The sequence below is a fragment of the Dipodomys merriami genome, unplaced genomic scaffold, assembly GCF_024711535.1.
Source record: "Dipodomys merriami isolate MVZ:Mamm:240054 unplaced genomic scaffold, mDipMer1.0.p SCAF_11, whole genome shotgun sequence".
NCBI classification, from domain to species: domain Eukaryota; kingdom Metazoa; phylum Chordata; class Mammalia; order Rodentia; family Heteromyidae; genus Dipodomys; species Dipodomys merriami.
In genome coordinates, this window is record NW_027202382.1 from 18,233,520 (window position 1) to 18,255,497 (window position 21,978).

At 46.4% G+C, this 21,978-nt stretch overlaps 1 protein-coding gene across 1 annotated transcript in view; it reads right to left on the reverse strand.

Moving 5' to 3' along the window:
• The window catches only part of Gabbr2 (gamma-aminobutyric acid type B receptor subunit 2), a 336,688-nt gene that overhangs the window by 30,026 nt on the left and 284,684 nt on the right, over positions 1–21,978 (reverse strand). Inside the window, exon 13 of the mRNA XM_070010539.1 lies at positions 18,793–18,915. Within this exon, the coding sequence (XP_069866640.1) occupies positions 18,793–18,915 (123 nt within the window). The remainder of the gene's footprint in view (positions 1–18,792; positions 18,916–21,978) is intronic.

The window sequence follows — 21,978 nt, forward strand, 5'->3', positions numbered from 1 at the left end:
AATGGCATTTGCAGGGAAATGGATGGAGCTAGAAGAAATCATGTTGAGCGAGGTAAGCCAAGAGCAAAGAGACAAACAGCACATGGTCTCCCTGATAAGTGGATGTTAAATCCAAAATGTTAGGTGATACGACAAAATTAACAGGACTTAAGAAACAAAGGACTTCCACTCATCTGGTTGAATCACTACTAACTAACCCCCATGCTGCTGATCACATGTATGGTATATATGTGCACATGGGAGGGAAACCAGGAGGATGACACAGAACTAGAGGGAATCCAGGAAAAACATACAACAGCAGGATCCACCAACTGCACTGGACATTGACCAAAATGAACTAAGCAACTCAATGGCAGCGATGGGAGGGAGGGAACAGTGGGAAAGAGGGAACAGCTGACGCTATGCAAAACAAAAGAAATGTACATACCACCCAATGTGGAAGAAATAGCTGTATTGCAAAGCTCATAAACTCATAAATGTTATAGACCATGGTAGACAATTTGTCCTGTGAAAGTTAGAATGTGTTTGCGACTTTAACTAAGCTTCACTATCCCACAATACTGTGAAACTTGGGAAATTATGTAACCACTTAATCAAAATAAAAAATTTGAAAAAAAAAATCAAGGCTAAGACAGGTGCTGGTGGCTCACGCCTGTAATCCTAGCTACTGAGATCTGAGGATCAGGTTCAAAGCCAGCCCAGGCAGGAAAGTCCATGATATTCTTATCTCCAATGAACCACCAGAAAACTGGAAGTATAGTTGTGGCTCAAAGTGGTAGAGTGCTAGCCTTGAGCTGAAAAAGCTCAAGGGTAGCATCCAGGTCCTGAGTTCAAGCCCAGGACTGATAAAATTGGCATTAAGATTTCACACAACATAAAACTCACTATTTTAACCACCTTAAGCACACAATTTGGCAAAACTGGGGATAAAATTCAGAGCTTCCTGCTTATGTCCAAACTGGTCCTGTCCATGTCTTCCTACCCTCCCTTCCCATGTAGCTGGAATTATAGGCATATACCACCATACCCAGTGTATTTTTCTTAAAAATACATATATTCACAATGTTATACAACTACTCATCACCACTCTTAAAAAGACCACTGCCACAATTACTTTCCATTTCCCATCTCCCAGCCCCTGTCAACTACCCATCTACTTTGGGTTTTGCCTATTCTAGACATTTCCTATCAGTGGAATCATACAGAATGTGGCCTTTTGGGTCTGGCTTCTTTCACTAATGCCAGTGTTTTCAAGGTGTACCCATGTGGGGTAGTATTTCATTCTTTTACGTAGCTGTCTAGTATTCCCAGCACTGCTATACCACATGTAGTTTATCCATTCAGATGATAGGCATTTGGGTTGTTTTCACTGTCTGGCTTATAAATAACACTGCTGTGCCAATCTCGTGCCTGCTTCTGTGTGGATGATGTTTTCAATTCTTTTCAGTGCCTACTGAGGAAAGGAGCTTTTGGAGAATAGGCCCAACTGTCCCGCATAGCTCCTGTTCTCTTTATGAAAACCTTACTTGTACGTTTAAGGTAGGGGAAAGAAGTCCCTTTCCCCACCTTTTTGTTTTGCCTGGGGCTGTGACTCATTTCTCAAGTCAAGGGTGATGATGAAGCACCTCCTCCAGGCTCCACACATTCAAGGCTAAGCGATTCCGGACCTTTGGCCACCCCTATGGACGCCTTCAATGAACTTCTGTGTCCCCTGCCCTGGAGGAGCCACTTTGGAATGCATCAGCATTCTACAAGTTGGGAGGAAGAGCAGACAGGGGTGTTGCTGGGGAGAGTTCACCCTCTCTCCACAGCTTTGGGGAGCTCCACCTGCTATCTGAGCCCTGCAGTGCTCAGGGGGCCAAGCAGGGAGAGGGGTAGCGGGAGAAGCTCCCAGAAGGTGAAAACTACCCTATACTCACTCTTGGCAGCTCAGGGTACCCCAGGGAGGTCAATTTCCTCATCAAGTCTGGAGGAGGTCAGGGAGAGGAAGCAGAAGTTGTACTGATGAAGCCTCAGGGGCATATGTCTGGAATTCGGGCTACTCCTGAGGCTGAGATCCAAGGATTGCAAGTCTGAAGCCAATTAGGACAAACACATCTGAGAGATTCTCATCTCCCATTAACCAGCAAAGACCTGGAAGTGGAGGTGTGGCACAAGTGGTAGAGAGCCAGCTTTGGGTGAAAGAGCTAAAGAACAGCACCCAAGCCCTGAGCTCAAGCCGCAGTACTTGCACACACGCATGTGCATTCATGCGTGCACGTGCACACACACACACACACACACACACACACACACACACACACACACACTGATGGAGTTCCTTCTAAATGTTATTTCAGTCAATGTTCACAGTAATTTTCTTTCTCTCCTTCCTTCCTTCCTTCCTTCCTTCCTTCCTTCCTTCCTTCCTTCCTTCCTTCCTTCCTTCCTTCCTTCCTTCCTTCCTTCCTTCCTTCCTTCCTTCCGGCTTGAACTCAGGGCCTGGGCACTGTCCCTAAGCTTCTTTTGCTCAAGGCTATCACTCTACCTCTTGAGCCACAGTGCAACTTTCGGCTTTTTCTGTTTATGTGCTACTGGGGAATTGAACCCAGGGCTTCATGCATGCTAGGCAAGCACTCTACCACTGAGCCACTTTCCCAGTGGCTCACAGTAATTCTAAGAAAGAGAGTCATGCACCCCACGTCACACAGCTGGACAGAGGTAGAATGTGGAGCAGAGCCTCCTGTGATGGAGTGTGCAGCTGGCCCACCACTCCTTCAAAGTCCACAGGGCCTACAGCCCAGGCTGCTGGGTACATTTCATCCCTCAGTACCTGAATGCTTTTCTGGAAGCTTCCACCTATTTTTAATAATTGACAAGAATGTGCAATCTCTCGTCGGCTTCTTTGCTGTCTGCTGGAAGACACAGATAAGAAAGCTAGAGCCTGGGCAGACACAGGAAAATCCTCTACCCCCAACATAGGCATCGTTTGACCCCGAGTGCCTTTCCCAAGTTAATTCCCTGAGCTGCCTGTGTCTGACTCACGTAGGAAAATGACTTCCTGGGTGAAATATTAAATGCCCTGCCTTCACTGTCTCCCAGTCCTGTAAGGCAAATGTGTTAACATTGGACTCCATTTTAAGAATGCAGACACTGTGGTCCTCAGAAGGACAGTAATTTGGAAATTCATTGACTTAAAACAACACTAATTTGTTCTTGCAGAGCCCCGGAGTCAGGAGCACCAATCCCACGCGTCTCCACAGCTCTTCTCCCTTCGCTGGCTGCAGAGGGAGCCCCTTCAGCTCCCCCTTCCCTTCCTCCCTCTCCGCTTCCTCCCTCTCTCCCTTTCTTCTCTCCTTCCCTCTCTACCTCTCCTCTCTCCTTCCCTCTCTCCATTCCTTTCTTTCCTCTCTCCTTCCTTTTTTCTTTCCCCTTCCTTCCCTCTTTCATTTCTCCTTCCCTTTTCCTTCCTTCTCCTCCCCTTTCTTCCTTTTCTCTCTTCCTTTTCTCTTTCTCTTTCTTTCTTTCTTTCTTTCTTTCTTTCTTTCTTTCTTTCTTTCTTCCTGTCTTTATCTCTCCTTCTTTCTTTCCTTCTTTCCTTCTTTCCTTCCTTCTTTCCTTCCTTCCTTCCTTCCTTCCTTCCTTCCTTCCTTCCTTCCTTCCTTCCTTCCTTCTTTCCTCTCTCCCTTCCCCTCTCCTCCCCCCTGCCCCCCGAGATGTCTTGCAGTGTAACCCTAGTTGGCCTACACTTTGTTCCCTTGCTCAGCCTCCTGAGTGCTGGGACTCTCGATGTGCACAGCTCCTCTGCCGTTTCTTCTAAGGATACTCGGGAGATGGAGACAGAACAACTGAGGTTCAAGACTGGCCAAGCCAAAGTTGGTATGAGACTCTAGCTTGGAAAACTAAAAGCAAAAGAACTGAGGATGTAGCTCAAGTGGCAGAGTGCTTGCCTCACCAGATGACTGCCCTGGGTTCAATCCCTAGTACCCAAGTGTAGACACATTAGTGGATTTGAAGTGGGACAGCTGGTTCAGAATGACTTTCTCTTAAGATACTTAAACATCTGCAAAGATCCTTTTCCCCAGTAAGGTCACACACATAGATCCTGGGAATAAGGATGCTGACACATCTTTCTGTGGCCACAGGTTAACTGGCGACTTACTTCATACAGTAAGTAGCTGATCTGGGAGTTGAAGTCAAGTTCAATTGCAGAGTAACTACTTTGGGCTGCCTGCTATGTCTTTAACTTGCTGTGTGGCCATGGGTGTGCTACTTAAGCTCTCTGTGCCCGGGGTTCCTCTTCTGTATAGGAGGGATGGTAATGTTCATACACACATGGGGCTGTGGTGACTATCACAGGAGTGGATAGAGCCCACCCCCTGGGAGAATGAACGGCACGCAGGGCGCCCCTGGAAGCTGCTGCCATGGTTGCTCTTGCGGTCTTTTACGGAGACAAGGCAGCTTAGTGCAAATCGTCCATGAAGGCTGAGTGCATCTGCTCTGGGGGCTGGGGCTCAATGTGCTCAGGTCTAAATCACTGGGTCGGACTGTCTGTTCACAAGGCTTCACTCGTACGAGACATCAACCAGATAATCACAGATGCAAAAGAAAAAAATTAAATATTTATAAGAGAGTATTATGCGCAATTAGACGCTAATAATTTTGAAAGCTCTGACAGAGAAGAGAAACAAAACAAAGTAAAACCCAGCTTTGGTGCAAAACAAGGAGGGAGTGTAAATGGACCCAGAAGCCAATTTGCAGAATAGATCTGGGGTTCCCTCAACCCCAAAGGCCAGCCAGGGTCCAGGGCCAGAGAGGAGTGCATCAGGTCACCTGAGGTCAGGCAGGCCTCCCGGCCAGCCTCAGTGCCTTCCTCCAGTGGTGAGGTCAAATGCCTGGGAGCTGTGCCCGGCTGGTGAAAAGCAGGGTGCTGTTAGAACTGAGGTCTGGGTTGCAGATCTGGAATTCTGTGCCCAAATGAGCCAGGCCTGAAGTTGTGGGGGACTGGGTTCAGAGAAGAGCAGGGGTCAGAGTGGCTGGGTGCTGATAACCAAGCAGGAGCCACAGTGACCACCTTTCTCAGTCTCCCCTGACCTGAGCCTATTTGGGGACACTTTTCAGTATCCTATACCAAGGCTTAGTGTTTGAAGATCAACCTGTCTTGACTCTAGGGAGCAGCTCCTCCCTTCTCCACTTCTATTCCCAACTTGAGGCCTTCACCCATGCTCACTCCTCTGACTCAGGGGTCTTAGGTCTAGGCTGTCATCCAGAAATGCTATTCTTCAGTACTGTCCCCAGGTCAGCTCCTGGAAGTTCTGATAGAACTAGGGGCTGAGCTGCTGTGGGGGCAGGGCACCTCTAGATCAACCCCATTTCATAATGTCTAGGAAGGGCCAGGACTTCTTCGGGAGAATCAGACTCAGGACAGCACCCACAAGGCTGCAATGAAAGGGAAGAAAAGCCAGATCTAGGGAATCTGAAGTCTCCCCTCCCCACTTGCTTTTTTTTCAAATCATTTCAAAATCCTTCTCTTGGCCTGGAAAACATTACTTATATTTATTTCATTTTGGTATAAACATCTTCATGCAATGACTTCAACCCACTGCTGGCAATTGTATCACCGGGGTTCTGTAAGTCCTGGCAGGGCTACATTGCCCTCTGTGTCAACATGGGCTCAGCCCTCACTCATCTGCTTTGCCAAGTGATCCAGGTCTGGTGTGGGCTGGGCCTCAGGGTGGATATATAGTTGGGGGAGCACAGGCCCTCCTGCAAAGGAGCTCACATCCCAGGGGGCGCCCGCTAAAGACTTTCAGTCAGGGAGGGACAGTCAACTTTGAATAGCCACCACTGTCTTGAAAAAAGAAGAAAGGTGGAAGCTCACACTCTTCAGTGCTCACTCTTTCCAGAGCTACAGTGATGAAGAGACTGTGTGCGGCTGTGGTGAGCATGGCCATGTGGCATGAGAGAACAGCACAGAATTCAGCCACGTATCTAGGGCCAACTGATTTCCAGTATGGGACTGTTTTCATGAACATCCTTCTCAGCAAATAGTGCTAAAACGATTAGGTATCCACAGGCAGAAGAATTAATTTGGATCACTATCGTACATAGATGAACTCTAAGGGATCAACACCTGCGTGTAAGAACAAATACTACAAAACGCTTAGAAGAAAATGTGAGGGTAAACCCCTGATCTCAGATGAGATAATGGGCTCTTAGCTATGGCAGCTAAAAAACCAGTGGCTCACACCTATAATCCTAGCTACTCAAGAGGCTGAGATCTAAGGATCGCAGTTCAAAGTTAGCCCAGGCAGGAAAATCCATGAGACTCTTATCTCCAATTAACCACCAGAAAACAGAAGCAGTGCTGTGGCTCAAGTGGTAGAGAGCTAGCCTTGAGCTGAAGAGCTGAGGGACAGTGTCCAGGTCCAGAGTTCAAGTCCCACGACCAACAAAATAAAAATAAATAAATAAATGACAGATAAATAGATGAAGAATTTCCATGGGTCACTGGACACTATGAAGAAAGTGAAAAGGTAACTAGCAGAATGGAAGAATCTGTTCACAAATTGAATATCTCATAAAGATCTAGCATCTGGAATATACAAAGAGTTCTTACAAGTCAACAATAAACACAACTAATTAAATTAAAAAAACAACAACAGGCCAAGGCTTTGAGTAGACATTTCTCAAAGAGGATACAAAAATAGGTGTTAAACACATGCAAATGTGCCCTAGAACAGGAGCTGTTGATCATGCGGTAGTATTTCTCAACGAAGTTATGAGATTCCACTCATAATGGCACTAATCCAAAAGGCAGACACATCGTAAGAATCAGTAGTAGAGTAGAGCTCTCACACCTTGCTGGCAGGGATGTACAGTGGTATAGCTGCCTTGGAGAAGTGACCAGCAGTTCCAACCGTGAATCAAAACAGGTACCACAGGACCCAGCATGGTCAGCCCCAGCACCCCTCAGACCACTCAGAAAATGGAAACAAGTGTCTACCAACTGATGAATGGGCAAACAAAATGTGATGTTCCTGTAAGAAAATATTATTTAGCCAGGAAAAGGCATAATGGGCAGGAGAACTTTAAACTCATTATCCTGAACAAAGGAAGCCAGACACCAAGATTCACAAAGCCAATTTGAGTTCACTGGTATAAAATATCTAGAACAGGCAAATCCATAGAGCCAGGAAACAGACTGGTGGTTGCTAGGGTCTGGTGGGAAGGGAAAACGAGAGGGGATGGATAAAAGGAGCAGGGTTTCCCTTGGGGTGAGGAATAACTTTCCTGGATTAGACAGTAGGTGACGGTTATACCATCTTATGTATTTAAAAAAATCACTGAAGAGGGGAAATCTGGGAGAGAATGAGGGAAGGGATGACATTGTCCAAAAAGAAATGTACTCATTACTTGACTTAAGTAACCGTAATTCCTTTGTACATCACTTTTATAAATAACAATAAAATAAAAAACAAACAGAAAACAAAAAAAATCACTGAAATGTACTTTTAAAAATGGAATTTTATATTATGTTAATTATACTTAAAAAAACAAAAACAAAACCCAAGCTGGGCACCGGTGACTCACACCTGTAATCCTAGCTACTCAGGAGGCTGAGATCTGAGGATTGTGGTTAGAAGCCAGCCTGGGCAGGAAAGTCCATAAAAGTTAGTACACTTCTTTCCCTTTGCTACAAAAACTGTCCCAAAAGGAAACCCAGAAGATGTATCCTAGAGGAAGGACATCATGGGGGGGGGGGAGGGAAGCCACAGATAATGGGTAATTTGTTTAAATGAGTAAAGGATTCTTTTTGCTTTAATTCACGGAGAGCTTTTTGTTACATAGCAAAAAAGCACACCCTGACTAGCACATCCTTTTCTCTTTTGCTCTCTGGGAAACATTAATTCCTAAACCCAATTCTAGATCATACTTTAGGGGTTCCCGTGACACAATATTTGCAAAGGGGTACCCTGTGATATGCCATCTACAAGGGGGGCATTGTTGGAATTCTCCTACAAAAAAATGACAGCTTTGTTGTTGTTGTTAGACCCAGGGCTTGAACTCAGAGCCTGGGCCCTGTCCCTGAGCTCTTTTTGCCCAAGGCTAGTGGTCTACCACTTTGAGCCATTTCTAGTTTCCTGGTAGTTAATGGAGTTGAGGCTTACAGACTTTCCAGTTCAGGCTGGATTTGAATGGCGATCCTCAGATCTTAGCTGCTTGCATAGCTAGGATTACAGGTGTGAGCCATTAGTACCCGGCTGATGAAACACCTTTATGGTAGCACAGCCTATGTTTCTACCTCCATGATGTTTTGGATTGGGAACAAAACAACATGTTGAGACTCTCTTTGCTCAAGAACTAAGATGACTTTCACAAGACCAGCATGGTGGTCGGAGATGCTAGGATCTCACAGAATGTTCTAGTCCTTGGCCTATAAGGATCTCGAGTATGCAGTCCGTCCTCAGAGAGCAAGTACCTAGGAAGGTAGTGAGGGAGAACTTTGGCTTTGAGCTGCCTTGGGGCTGTGTTTCTTGGTCTTTCCCTTGCATCCCGATGGGTGTTTACTTGGCTCAGCGTCCCTCCCAAAGGAACTTGGGGACCACCGTGGATGGTGAAAGAAATGCAAGCGCTCAAGTGTCTAAGCTGCCTTCCCACCCAAGAGCTTTCATAAATGTGGCTGTGGCTGACAAAGCCACATCTGGAGGTGCAGAGACATCTGTGTCCCCAGTGCCAATGGCAGAGCTGAGCCAGGACTGGGCTGGGCTCCGTGCCAGAGGGCGAATGCCTGTGGACACCCTTAAAATGCCTCTCTGGCACACGGTTCCAATTAAATCTTGCCTCCAGTTCCCATGTTAATAACTTAATCTAGAATATCCACCTTGCTTGTCCTCCTAAAGGGCCAGAGGCAGCGTACAACTGAAGCCCAAACACAACAGGCCAGTTAAAAATAAAGACACACAGACGAGAGATCATTCTTCAGGAGCTGAGATAAGATGGTTGTTATTGCATCAGAGTGTGGAATTTGGCTCCAACTTCCTGGCAGCCAAGGTTAAAAAGATAGTGGAGTGGCTGATCCATTAAGACTGCCAGATCTCAGGAAGGAAGTGCAGAGAAGTTCATGGGCGGGCACAGCCCATTTCCTGGCTCTCCCTTTGTGCTTCTAGAGCATGGATCTTTATCTTGGGGTGCTAAGTCACCAGCTGAATCTCAGTTCTTTACAGAGCTGCCGAATCATCCTGCAACTAGCAGCCGTGGGCCTTCGACAAAGGTGAGGGGTGAGAGATTAAGTGCAATTGCAACTCAGCAAAGAGATTTCTTTGAGGAGCCAGCGTAATGTGTGCAGACAGATGGGCTGAATTTGGACATATGGAGAGGGAGGGCCAGGTGGAGGGAACAATTTATTCAAGAACTATTTCCCAAGCACTTGCTTTGAGCTAGGGCTTGGCGGTGGGTGCCGAGGACACGCAGATGGCCTTGGCATCTGAGGAGGTCACAGACAAGAGGGGACAGACAGGTGCACAATTATCAGTGTTGTCCCCAGAATGTAGAGCTAAACAGGGTGAGATGGGAGCGCAGAACAGGGGCGTCCAAGGCTGCCCATGTGATCTCCAGGCTCCTGGAGAAGATTCTTCTAAGCTTCCTTATGTAGGAAGTTCACCCACAGAGATGGTGTATTGAGAGGGGAGCGGGGGAGGCTGACACGGGGCAGAGAGGAAGAGAGCACATGATGCTTTGAAGAAGTCCCCAATGGCTCAGGGCATCTGGTCAGGCACAGAGAGGGAAAAAGGAGTTGTGAAAGATGAGGCTGGATTATCAAAGGACTCCTGACATGGGCTAAGGAGGACAGGCATCCTCCTCCAGTTGATTGGGGAGATTTCAGACCTACTTGCAATTCCTGCTGCTGGTATGGCCTCTCTGGGAGGACTTACCCATGCTAGTTGAAGCGTCTTTGCACAACAGATTGGCCTGAGGTCCTCCCTGACTCCCTCCTTCCCTTCTACTCCCCCCATTTTGCCTAAAGCCCCAGGCTGGCTATCTTGGAGCACCATGGGCTCTCCCACTATCTTGGGCTGGTGGCTTTAGCAGTGATGACCTGCCATTCAGAGTGTAGCTTTAGCATCAAAAGCCTTGGACCCCTGGGCTGCTTGTGAGCAACTTATGAAGCAGAAAGAACCTAGACCCCAGCCTCCTCACCCACGATTGCCATTCTGCAATTGATTTCACGGTGAGGAATGGGAGGTGGGCTTGGCCAGGTGTGTGAGGGTACTGGCTGTTTTGTGGAGATGCCTACTATAATCTTGGCTCCCTTTCCTTTCCTTCCTTTCTTTGTTTCCTTTCTTTTGCCCCAGAGCAGCTGTTGAGGGAGGAAGATGATAAGAGTTAAAATTATTTAAAACTCCATGTGTTTGCCTCTTCCAGCATCTGTTTCCAGAGAAACAGAACTAGTAGAAACCACTCACTTCAAAGCCAAGTGCAGTTCCACAATTCCAAATCCTTTGCTTGCTTCTGTAGGTCTCTGAACATGGAAGGAAGTTTGAAACCCTTGTGCACAGTGCCCTTGAAAAGTCACTGAAATCCACAGAAGTCAGAAATGCAAGGAGGTCCTGATGCAGCGGCTAAGAGGCCCTTGGGGACCCACCTTCTGCCATTCTTGTGAGCGTCTGCCACACTCCCAATTCCCGTGGGTCACTAGCTCACATATTTGATTCCTTCTCCCGTAACCTGCCAGGAAGCAGATGGGAGAGATCTCAGGGAGCACAGGTAGCCTCAGGATGCTGTCCCTGGGGCTCCCAGGAGTTCCCTTGAGTGTATGATGTTTAGTGATCATAAGTGTTCAGTGACTTTGAGGGCTGTCACCATGTTTCTCTGTATCCCAATCATCTCAGCCTGGTCAGGTGGAGGCGTCAATGGTGGCCTGGTATAGAAGGAAGAAATAACCCTTCTCTCCACATCACAACTCTCTCTGAACGTCAGTATGTGCTGGCTTACTCTGGAGGGAAATGATCTCAAAGTACACCTCCACATGGGTGTGAGCATCCAAACCATACATATATACATATATTTTGTGCCAATTATGGGGCAAGCCATAATTCTGAGTGCTTTTACTCACTAGTACTCTATCACTTGAGCCACAGCTCCATTTCTGGCTTTTTGTGGTTAATTAGAGATGAGTCTCATGGACTTTTATTGTCCAGGCTGATTTTGAACTGTGATCTTTCAGATCTCACCTGAATAGTGAGGTTTACAAGTGTGAGCCACTGGTGCCCAGCTTCCAAATCGTATTTTACAAACCTCTGCAACATACTGGGAAGGCTTAGCCATATCTGCTGCATCTGAAATGCAGAAGCAGCCAGTCTTCTGTCCTATCAGTCAGCAAAGCAGAGGTGGGGCTGAGGTGTCCTGTAGGAGACCAAGCATGTACCAGGTCCTGGGACGCTGGCCAGGACTTGCCTTGCTCCTGAGCATTGTGCCTCCAGGCCTCTTCCCCCTCCTCCTCCTTCAAACTCTGCTTATTTATAGATGGCTCCCTTTTGACCTTCTGCCTATGGGTAGCTCTCTCCCCATCCCAATCTCTCCTGATTGGTCCTACTTTTCTGGTTACTGCAGATGTTCCTGCTCAGGCTCCTCCTCCAGAGCCCATCACCACTCAGCGGACGATAGGGCTCCAGTTCAGATTTCATTACTTCTTACTCTCTCTGGGTTTCTGTACTCCATGATGCTCAGTCCCCACTGCTAACTCATTTCCTACAAATATGTTTTGGATGGACTATTCTCCCATGTTCCAGGTCTCATCCATCTTCTGGGGACCTTGTGCTCAAGAGATCCTCATGCACCTCAATTTATTTTTTTGTGCAGGCCATGGGGCTTGAACTCAGGGAGCTGTCCCCATGTTTTTTTTGCTCAAATCCAGTACTCTACCACTTTGAGCCATTCTAGACTTTTGGTAGCTAATTAGAGATAAGAGTCTCACAGCCTTTCCTGTCTAGGCTGACTTTGAACTGTGATCTTCAGATCTCAGCCTCCTGAATAGCTAGGATTACAGGCATGAGCCACTGATGCCCATCCATTCATCTCAAGTTTGTGTTCAGAAATGGCCCTTCCCCACATTCCCTCCCAGACCCACTTCTTGGTCTGCATTCTGAGTTGTTGAGGAGGTAGGTTGTTAGACACTATCCAGACAGGAATTTGGGCATATCTCTTTCTGCCTCTCTCTTCCCCACCTCTCAGAGTTAATCAGTCATCAAGTTTTGTCACAACAGCTTCCTAAGTATCTCTCTAAACCTAAGTATCTCTCTAAACTCACTTCTCTCTGTCCCCATTGCTTGAGTTACTGCAAAGATGTCTAGACATGGCTGGGACTCCAGCCTCACCCCTCCATCTGTTCTCACCCTGTGCTCATGTCATTCCTGTGACTAAGACTCTTCGTGAAGTTTAAACTCAGCTTACCATTTGAGGCCCCTATCAGTCTGGCCTCTTGCCACTATTCACACTTAACTAACACCTTCTCCAAAACACTCTCAACTTTGGCCATCAAAACTACTTCATAAGATGGGCACGGGTGACTCATGTCTGTAATTGTAGCTACTTGAGAGGCAGAGAATGGAAAGATCATTGTTTAAGGCTAGCCAAACAGAAAAGTCCATGAAACTCTTCAACTGAGAGTTGGGCACAGTGGCATATGCTTGCTCGATGAGGTATGACAGAAAGCCTAAAAAAGGTAAATAGAAGCCCAGGTGTATGCCTGGGTGGGAAGAAAGACCTTAGCTAAAAAATAACTACTGCAAAAAAAAAAAAAAAGGGCTGGCTCAATGGTAGAGTGTGGCTCAATGATAGAGTACCTGCCTGGTGAGCGAAGATTCTGAGTTCAAACTCAAGCACTGCCCAAAAGGAATAGAAAAGTACTTCATAGAAAAAGATATGCTAGCATACATAATGCTGAAAATTAAAAATGTTTTCTTCCTAACATCAAAAGCAAAGCAAGAATGTTCCCTCTCACCACTGTGATCCAGAATAAATCAAGAAAATAAAATAAATAAATAGGGGTTTGGGAAGAAAGCAATAAAAGTGCATATGTTTGCAGGTGATATTATTGCTTATGTAGAAATTCCTGAAGACCCAAACTTCCTGGAACAAATAAACAATTATAGCAAGGTTGCAGAATACTAGGTTAAAATATAAAAGTCAACTGTTTTCCTATGTATTGGAAATGCTCAATTGGAATTTGAAATTAAAAACACAGCACTATTTCCATCAATAACTAAACAAAATGCAATAGATATCTATATCTAACATTTTGTATATGTGCACAAAGAAATGAACAAAGAAAGTCAAAGGAGATCTAAATAAATGGAGAACTACATCCATATTCATGGATAGACAGACTCAAATTACTGTTAGGATGTCAATATTCCCAACTGGAGCTGTAGATTCAATGTAATGCCAATCAAAACACCAGTGAGTTACTGTGTGAATGTCAGCAAACTGATTTTAAATTTTATATGGAGGCGAAAATTCCAGAAGGATCAACACAACATTAGAAAACCAAGTTGGAGAACTGACACTACCTGACTTCAAGACTCTCTATAATAATATAAGAATCAAAACAGTGTAGCAATGGCAGAAAAAAAATCTAGATGAGCATATCAGTAGAAATGTCCAGAGAACCCAGAAATATATCTACATCTACAACAAGGAAGAGAAGGCAGCCCAGTGGAGAAAGACTGGTCTTTCCAACAAATGGTGCTAGAACAGCTGGACCTCCACAGACACAAAAAAGAAGTTTAGACACAGACCTTAGACTCTGCACAAAAACTAATTCATCACAGACAACAAAAATAATTCAACAGGAGAAAATCTAGATGACTTTGGGTTTGACAGTGACTTTTTAGATATACCACTGCAAGTATAATCCATAAAAGACTGATAAGCTAGACTTCATTAAAATTAACAAAAGAAACCCCATTTGGTTCTGAAAAAGACCATGTTAAAAGAAGTTGGGGTATGGCTCAAGTGGTAGAGTGCCTGGCTAATGAGCACAAAATCGGAGTTCAAATCCCAGAATGGTCCCCTACCTCTTCCCAAATGTGAAGTTGAGAGAATAAGATAGGCTTCAGACTGAGTGAAAATACTTGCAAAGCATGTATGTGATAAAGGGTTTGTATACGATAAATGCAAAGAATGCCATTAAAGTCAACAATAAAAATGACTGAATTAAAAAGCAGACAAATATTTGAACAGAGACCTCAATAAAATTATATGCAGATGATAGATACATATATGAAACAATACTCAACAATGGAGAATTGCTCCTCCATTCCTATTAAATGGCCCAGATCCTAACTAACCACAACACCAAATGCTGGTAGAAATGTGTACCAGAGGACCTCTGGGTCATTGCGGCTGGGAATGCAAAATGGTAAGCCACTTTGGAAGAAAGTTGAGGCAGCTTGGAACAGAACAAAAGTACTCTTACCATCAAATCTAGCACTTGTATGCCTAGTTACTTTCTCCAGGGAGTTGTTAACTTGTGTCACACTAAAACCTAGCACACATTCTTAGAGTAGCTTTACCTATAATTGCCAAAATCTGGAACCCCTAAGATGCCCTTTAATGGTTGGATGGGTAAACAACAGGGCCGTTAATCATCAACAAAGAGAAACGGGCTGTGGAGGAAAGGTAAATACGCAGGACTCAGCAAAACAAGCTAGGCTGAGAGGCTGTGCTGTATACTATGTGATTTCAACTACATGATGTCTGGAAATGTGGCTGCCACAGTGTTGAGACACAGAGGCGACTTCAGGCAGCAAAGCTGCAGATGGCTGATACTCGACATTATACAGGCAGTTCAAGGCTAGGGGTGCCATGACACAGGGTAAACTGTACTGGTGGACTTCAGTGAAGAGCGGTAGGCCACTGGTCCATTCTCTTAACAATGCAAGGTGTCTGGGACTGGGAAGGTGGCTCAGTGGTAGAGCACTTGCCTTGCATGCATGAGGCCCTGGGTTCAATTCCCCAGCACCACATAAGCAAAAAGAAAAAAGCCAGAAGTGGCGCTGTGGCTCAAGTGGTAGAGCGCTAGCCTTGAGCTGAAGAGCTGAGGGACAGCGTCCAGGCCCAGAGTTCAGGCCCCACGACTGGACCCCCCCCCCCCCAAAAAAAAGATGTTGCAAGCATCTGGGCACTCTATGTGTTCAATTTTTCTGTAAACCTTAAACTGCTCCTTAAAAGTCTATTAATTAACTATAACATTAAAAACTCAATGTGTACCTGTTTTTGAAGAGCAGATAAACTGTTTTTTTCTTTGGCAGGTTGTAGGACTTGAACTCTGGGCCTGGACACTGTCCCTCAGTTCTTCAGCTCAAGGCTAGCACTCTACCACTTGAGCCATAGCGCCACCTCATGTTTTCTGGTGGTTAATTGGAGATAAGTGTCTCATGGACTTTCCTGCCTGGGCTGGCTTTGAACCACAATCCTCAGACCTCAGCCTCCTGAGTAGCTAGGATTATAGGCATGAGCCACTGGCGCCTGGCAATAAAATGTATTTTCAGTTGAAGAATAATGCTATCCAAACCTTCAAGGCCCTTTGTTCCTTTGCCAATGAACTCTCCTACCCTATCTGCGTGCAGATAACCAGGATCATGGGAGTGTATGAACAATTGCCTGCCCATCCTCCTTCCTTCCCTTCCTTCTTTGACAGGGTCTCCTATGTAGTCAAGTCTGTCTTTGCATTTACAATTTTCCCGTTTCAGCCTCCTGAGTACTGGAATTACAGACAGGTGTTACCGTGGCCAGCCTTTTATTTCTTTTTAAAAATTGTTTCACTGCCTCTGTATATATTCTTGGAAAACATTTTACTTAGTTCTCCTAGTCTTTGTTTAAACCTGTGAGATGGAGTCTTCACTTGTGATTTGCTCTTTTTGCTCTGAAATTGGGGGCTGAGGCTGTTTATGTTCCAGCAGAAGATACTGCAGGACACTGGGGCAGAACAGGGCTGTCCTCAACACTCTTGAGAGATGCTGGGGAAGGCAGTGGACAGAGCAGGCATTTAGCTCTGATGGAGTGAGAGAATGGGACAAGCCACTTGGTAGAAAAGGTTCTAGAAGGGAGTGGAGTTCTTACAAAGTCTAGGAGGTACATCACAGAGCAAGGCCCATGGCCTGGAATCTGAAAGTATTCAGAGAGAGCTCAGAGCCAAGGAGGAGCTTGGAGAGGTACCAGAGGAAGGGACAGACCACAAGGACCATTGATCACCTCCCTCCAAGCCCAGACTTTCTCTCTGTCTGAAGTTTAGGAAAAAAAAACACACCCAAAAATAGCTCCTTGAAGGAGATCTTATGATACCCCACACTGGGATGCATTGTTCAATCACTATGTGATGCCTGACCGGCAGGGGGATGGGGCTGAGGTGGGTGGAGAGTCTGAAAGAAGCCAAAAGATAGCTTGGCATCAGTTGGTGGAAAGTGACAGTAACCTGGCAGGGCTATGGGTTGGTAAGTCGAAGGGCTCTGTTACCATGGCAACAGAGCAACGGGGCAACCTTAATGTAAGAGCAGCAAAAGAGGTGCCAGCCAGAAAGGGTTCCTGAGAAATCTAAGCAGATACAGGAGGCAACTTGACAGCATGCCTGGGCCTTGCCTTGGACAATCTCAGTGGCCCTGGACAGGACTCTTCCCCTTCCCAGAACTCATTTTTCCACGTATGCAGAAAGGTCCTTCCGTGGTCCTCCAGGGTTCCCCAGTTTGAGAACATGGCCCTGGATGGCCTAGAATGGGCTAAATTGCTATAAGCATGCATAGCTGATGCACAGTGTCATCCAGGGCAGCAGGACTCATTACAGGATGGAAAAAAGGAAGGAAGGAAGGAAGGAAGGAAGGAAGGAAGGAAGGAAGGAAGGAAGGAAGGAAGGAAGGAAGGAAGGAAGGAAGGAAAGAAGGAAGGAAGGAAGGAAGGAAGGAAAGAAGGAAGGCAGGCCCGTGATGGCAAGGCATCTGTCATACAAACTCAACGGCACAAAGCTAATCGAGATCAACGAGCTTCTCCACTCACAAAGTCTGCTGACTCAGCCTGACGCCAGTCCTGCAGGCTTCCCTCTGCCATTTGCAAGAGTCTTGGGACCCCCCCCTCCCCGGAGCAATAAGTCCCCCACTTCAGCTTGGGGTAAAGGGAGTGGCCTTCCAGCTTCCAGGGCTGCCCTGGGGTTCAACATCAAAGCCCCTGGCTGGTCCTACCTCAGGCCTTCCCTCCAGCTCTGCCTCACAATGTGTGATCCCTTTTTTAGTGTCCCTGAGACCCCAGTCTGCCACTGACTCCTTGAGTCCCAGTGGTAAGTGTGAAGATGTTTCCTTGTGCCACCCACTTTGAAGATGTGAACAGAGCCAAGAAAGCCTATGAAACTGCAGACAAGGGTCCAGGGTGGGAGAGGTTGGGTGAGTGGAAAGATGGGGGTTAGGAGCATTATCACCAACAAGGCTGGACCTCTTGGGTAAGTGACTGTGCCTTTCTGGTTTCCATGTCCTCACAATCAAAATGGGCTAGCCACCACACTGACTTCCTGGAGCTGCTTTCATTGTCGTCGCTGCCGCCACCACCACCACCACCACCACCACCACCACCACCACCATCATCATCATCATCATCATCACACCAATACTGTCATCATTATGGTTGCACTTACCATCACCCCAGTCTCATCCCAGTTCAGGGGCCCAGTTGGCCAGCAAAGTTCTTCCAGGTGCTGATAGCTACCTAGACTCCTTAATCCTGGAGGTGTGTGGGAAACTCCCCTGACGCTGACTGGATAGGGAGGTGCTCTATTGCCAACTGGGCACCATAAATGATCACTTTTTGTCACCTCCCCTCTGGACAGAGCCTGTCTGAGTTACCTCACTGCATGCCCACAGGCCTGGCCAGTGCTGTCCATCCCCTGCAGTTCTGGCTGGTCTTGTCTGGAGCCTGCTTCCTCCCCACAGGTCTGTGAAATATAGCATCAAGGCGGGACAGCCCCAAGCCTCCAAGATAGCATTCTGCAAGGAAGGACTTGATTCTGGCTGCATCTTGGCTGCTTCATTTGCCTGAGACTCTTCTTGTCCCAATGCATAGAAACCACGTTCAGTTTGGTTTGGGAACCACACTCAAAAGTTCTATGAAACGACTTCCTTAAAAATCCAATGAGAGCCAGGCGCCAGTGGCTCACATCTGTAATCCTAGCTACTGAGGAGGCTGAAGTCTGAGGATTGCAGTTCAAAGCCAGCCCAGGCAGGAAAGTCTGTGAGACTCATCTCCAATTAACCACTAGCGAACTGGAAGTGGCGCTGTGGCTCAATGGTAGAGAGCTAGCCTTGAGCTGAAGTGCTCAGAGACAGTGCCTAGGTTCAGAGTCCAAGCCCCATGATCACCACCACCAACAAACAAAGGCAGTGAGAGAAATAGAGACCCCATTGTTGTGGTGGATTCTGCTGTGATGTATGGAAATTATGCCAAATAGCACATCCCAGAACAGCCCAGTATCACTCAAAAAGTCAAGTTCAACTGTTCTAGGAGCAAATCTACCAGCAATGAAAGGGACTCAGCTTTCCCTAATGTGTGCAAGTATACACATTAAATGTGTGTGTGTGTGTGTGTGTGTGTGTGTGTGTGTGTGTGTGTGTGTGTGTGTGTGTGTGTGTGTGTGTGTGTGTGTGTGTGTGTGTGTGTGTGTGTGTGTGTGTGTGTGTGTCTAGTGGAAGGCAAAGGCACTAAGCCGTAGGCTGGCGATGTGCAGCATGGCTTTCCCATGTCTGGGAGCCGTGTGCTTCAGGCCATGCTCACCTCCATGCTGTACTTCTCCACAGTCCTCCGCAGGGGGTCCACGGCCTGCCAGCAGATCAGGATGCACAGGTCGATGAGCAGCATACCCCCCACGATCACCAGCAGCTTCTGGTCTTTGATGATCTGTATAGGGAAAGGATAGAGGGGCAGATATGAGACAGAACTTCCCAAACCCAGGCTGAGGTGTCAGGCCCGGGTGGCCATGAACTCTCAGCTGGAGAGTCTCCCGACCGAAACTCCCCATCGCCCACAGGAAAAACCAAGTTCAGCTCTTGTGTCTGCCTTAAAAGGCCTTTTCTGATCGTTGTCCAAACACTTCCTCACTTGTTCATATCTGGACACTTCTACTAGTCTCTGGCTGAAGGTAATTTTCATCTGAGTCTTTCCTGTCTGGCAAACTTCAAGACCCTGGTTAATTGTCACCTCCTCCTTGAAGCTCTCTGTGCTCCTCCAGTGGAATCAGTTACTCCCAGAGCACTCTATCAGGAGCACATGCTATCAGGAGGGAGACCAGCCAGAGAAATATGAGCAGTAGCTCACATTTGATAAATACTTGCTTAAGGCCTGCCTTTAGATTGGCAGTTTTACATGCATTGTCTCATACAAGGACAGATACAATTATTCCCATTTTTCAGAGAAAGAAATTTGATTATACTTGTTCAGTGTAATAAAGCTACTGAAGCGTGAAGCCAAGATTTAACCAAGCTCCTCCTTTTTTCCAAATTCATACCCTCAGCCATTTCCAGCACTGCCCAGGGTATCATATGATACCTTATCTGTGTCTGTACCCCCAACAGGGAAGCCACAGAGGGTGCCCTGCTTTATTTATTTGTGTACCTCAGGACCTAACAGGGTCTGGTATGCAGTGAGCACTTTAAAGTTTGACAAAAGAGCTGTGTTGGAGCTACCTACTTGGAATCCCAACACTTGGGAGGCTAGAAGCAGATAGATGGCAAGTTCAAGGCCAGCCTGAAACTATGTCTCAAAAAATGGACAGGGCTATGGTCACAAGTTTACAGAGTTGCCACCCCTAGGCTAGAGTTCCAGACCTTGATCGGGTCCTAGATACTCAGGAGGCTAAGATCTGAGGATTATGCTTCAAAGCCAGCCAGGGAAGACACATCTGTAAGAATCTTTTTTCTTTTCTTTTCTTTTTTTCTTTTTCTTTTTTTTTTTTGGGGGGGGGTCCGGTCGTGGGGCCTGCACTCCGAGCCTGGGCGCTGTCCCTCAGCTCTTCAGCTCAAGGCTAGAGCTCTACCACTTGAGCCATAGCACCACTTCCAGCTTTTTTCTTTTTGCTTATGTGGTGCTGAGGAATCGAACCCAGGGCCTCATGCATTCAAGGCAAGCTCTCTACCACTGAGCCACCTTCCCAGCCCCATCTGTAAGAATCTTATCTCCAATTAACTAGCAAAAAATCCAGGAGTGGAGGTATGGCTCAAATGTTAAAGTGCCAGCTTCGAACTGAAAAGCTAAGTGAGACACAAGTCCCTGAGTTCAAGCCCTAGTATCAGTATTAAACAAATAAATAAATGGATAAGTAAAGGCTGGTGCTCTACTAACCTGAAACAAAGATGGAAAAATGGGGCAAAGGAGGGAGGGGAGCAAAGATCTAAGACCTAACCCGTTATTCATCTAAGTCCTGCCCCTTTCTTGGTCTCAGACCTGACCAGGACCCCAGTCCTGATCCTAGATTATGCTGGCTCAGGAGCTTATTTTCCTCAAGCAGGCATCTGCTTGATTTCACAGCCAGGGTACCTCTCTTGGCACATGGATGCTAGATTCTGCTTGCTGCCCCATGAGTGGAACACTCATTCTTGGCCTGTATTGTTGAGTTTCAACACCCTTCCAAAGAACAAAAAATATGGGTGGGTAGAACTGAGATGAAGGAATACAAAAACAAACAAACAAGCCTCATTTCATCCCTTTTGCAGCCTGAACCTTCACCCAACCACCAACCAAATAAAAGCTAATGTGATTAATTTATTTTGGAAAAGACTCCATGAAAAATAAATTGGGAGACAGAAGCCTAAGAAAGATGACTGGGTGTGGCTTTTAATGACTAAGGCCATTAAAAACACAACAACAACAGGAATAGAAACTCATAAAGGCCTTTCTGTGGCCCAGTGTGAAAAGAACAGCAGAACAGACTGCTATGAAATCTCCTAAAACCACTTTACTTGGGGGCAGGGCAAGCCTTCTCTTTGAAAGTTCAGAAAGGATCCAGTGAACTGCTGATGCTTTGCAAAAACACAGCTTAACCCTTGCCCTCTGTGGAGCAAGGCAACTCCCTGCCAGCTTTGAGAAGCTGGGGAAAAAGGAAGACATTCCTGAGGAGCCTGGGACCTGAGGTCAGGCTACAAGAGGCCCTTGCATGTGCTGTGGTCCCTCAGGCTGTTTGAGCCCACAAGCATTTGTCTAGGCTGTGCCCTTGGAGGTCCTTGCCCAGTTCTTGCTGGTGCAATCCTACCCTGACTTGAAGACTGAGTCCAGGTAGTTTTAGCTCCATGACTCAGGTATGGTCTACATTGGGACACAGCTGATCTTCAAGGATGAGCTCTAGGAGCTCGCTCTTGTCAGTGTGGTAAGGTAAAGTCCTTCCTGTAAGGTTCTCTATGATGTGTGAGGCTGCATGGGGCAGTGATATTTGGAAGGATTTGGAATTATGTGCACTACATTAGAACCTTGTCTCCATTTCTTGTTACCTGTGGGGCAATGGGAAAATCACTTCATCTCTGCCATTCAGCAGTTTTCCATTGGTATCAGAGCCAGGAGAGGAGGAAAGCTCATGCCTTATTGCTGAGTATGATATAAATGAGTGAACACAGATTTTTGGAATTAAAAAGGCTCATTCTAATCCTAGTTCTGGCCAAATGTGATCTAATGTAAATTGCTTATCTTAGCTGGACCTCAATTTCCTCCTTGATAAAGTGGGGTCATTGGCCCCCAGTTGTACCGTTGGTATAAGAATAAAACAAGATGATGATGCATGGAAATCACAAAAGATCAAGATTTATCTGGGGAAGATGCTCCATGAATACTAGCTATTTGACTTATTACTTGGGGTTTGATTAGCAGCAATTCTGTTATATGTAGGACAGTGACATCTAGAGGCCAAGTGTGATATTGTGCCCCAGCTCTACTAGTCGTCAAGGCGCATCAACAGATGGCCAGATCCATGTGGGA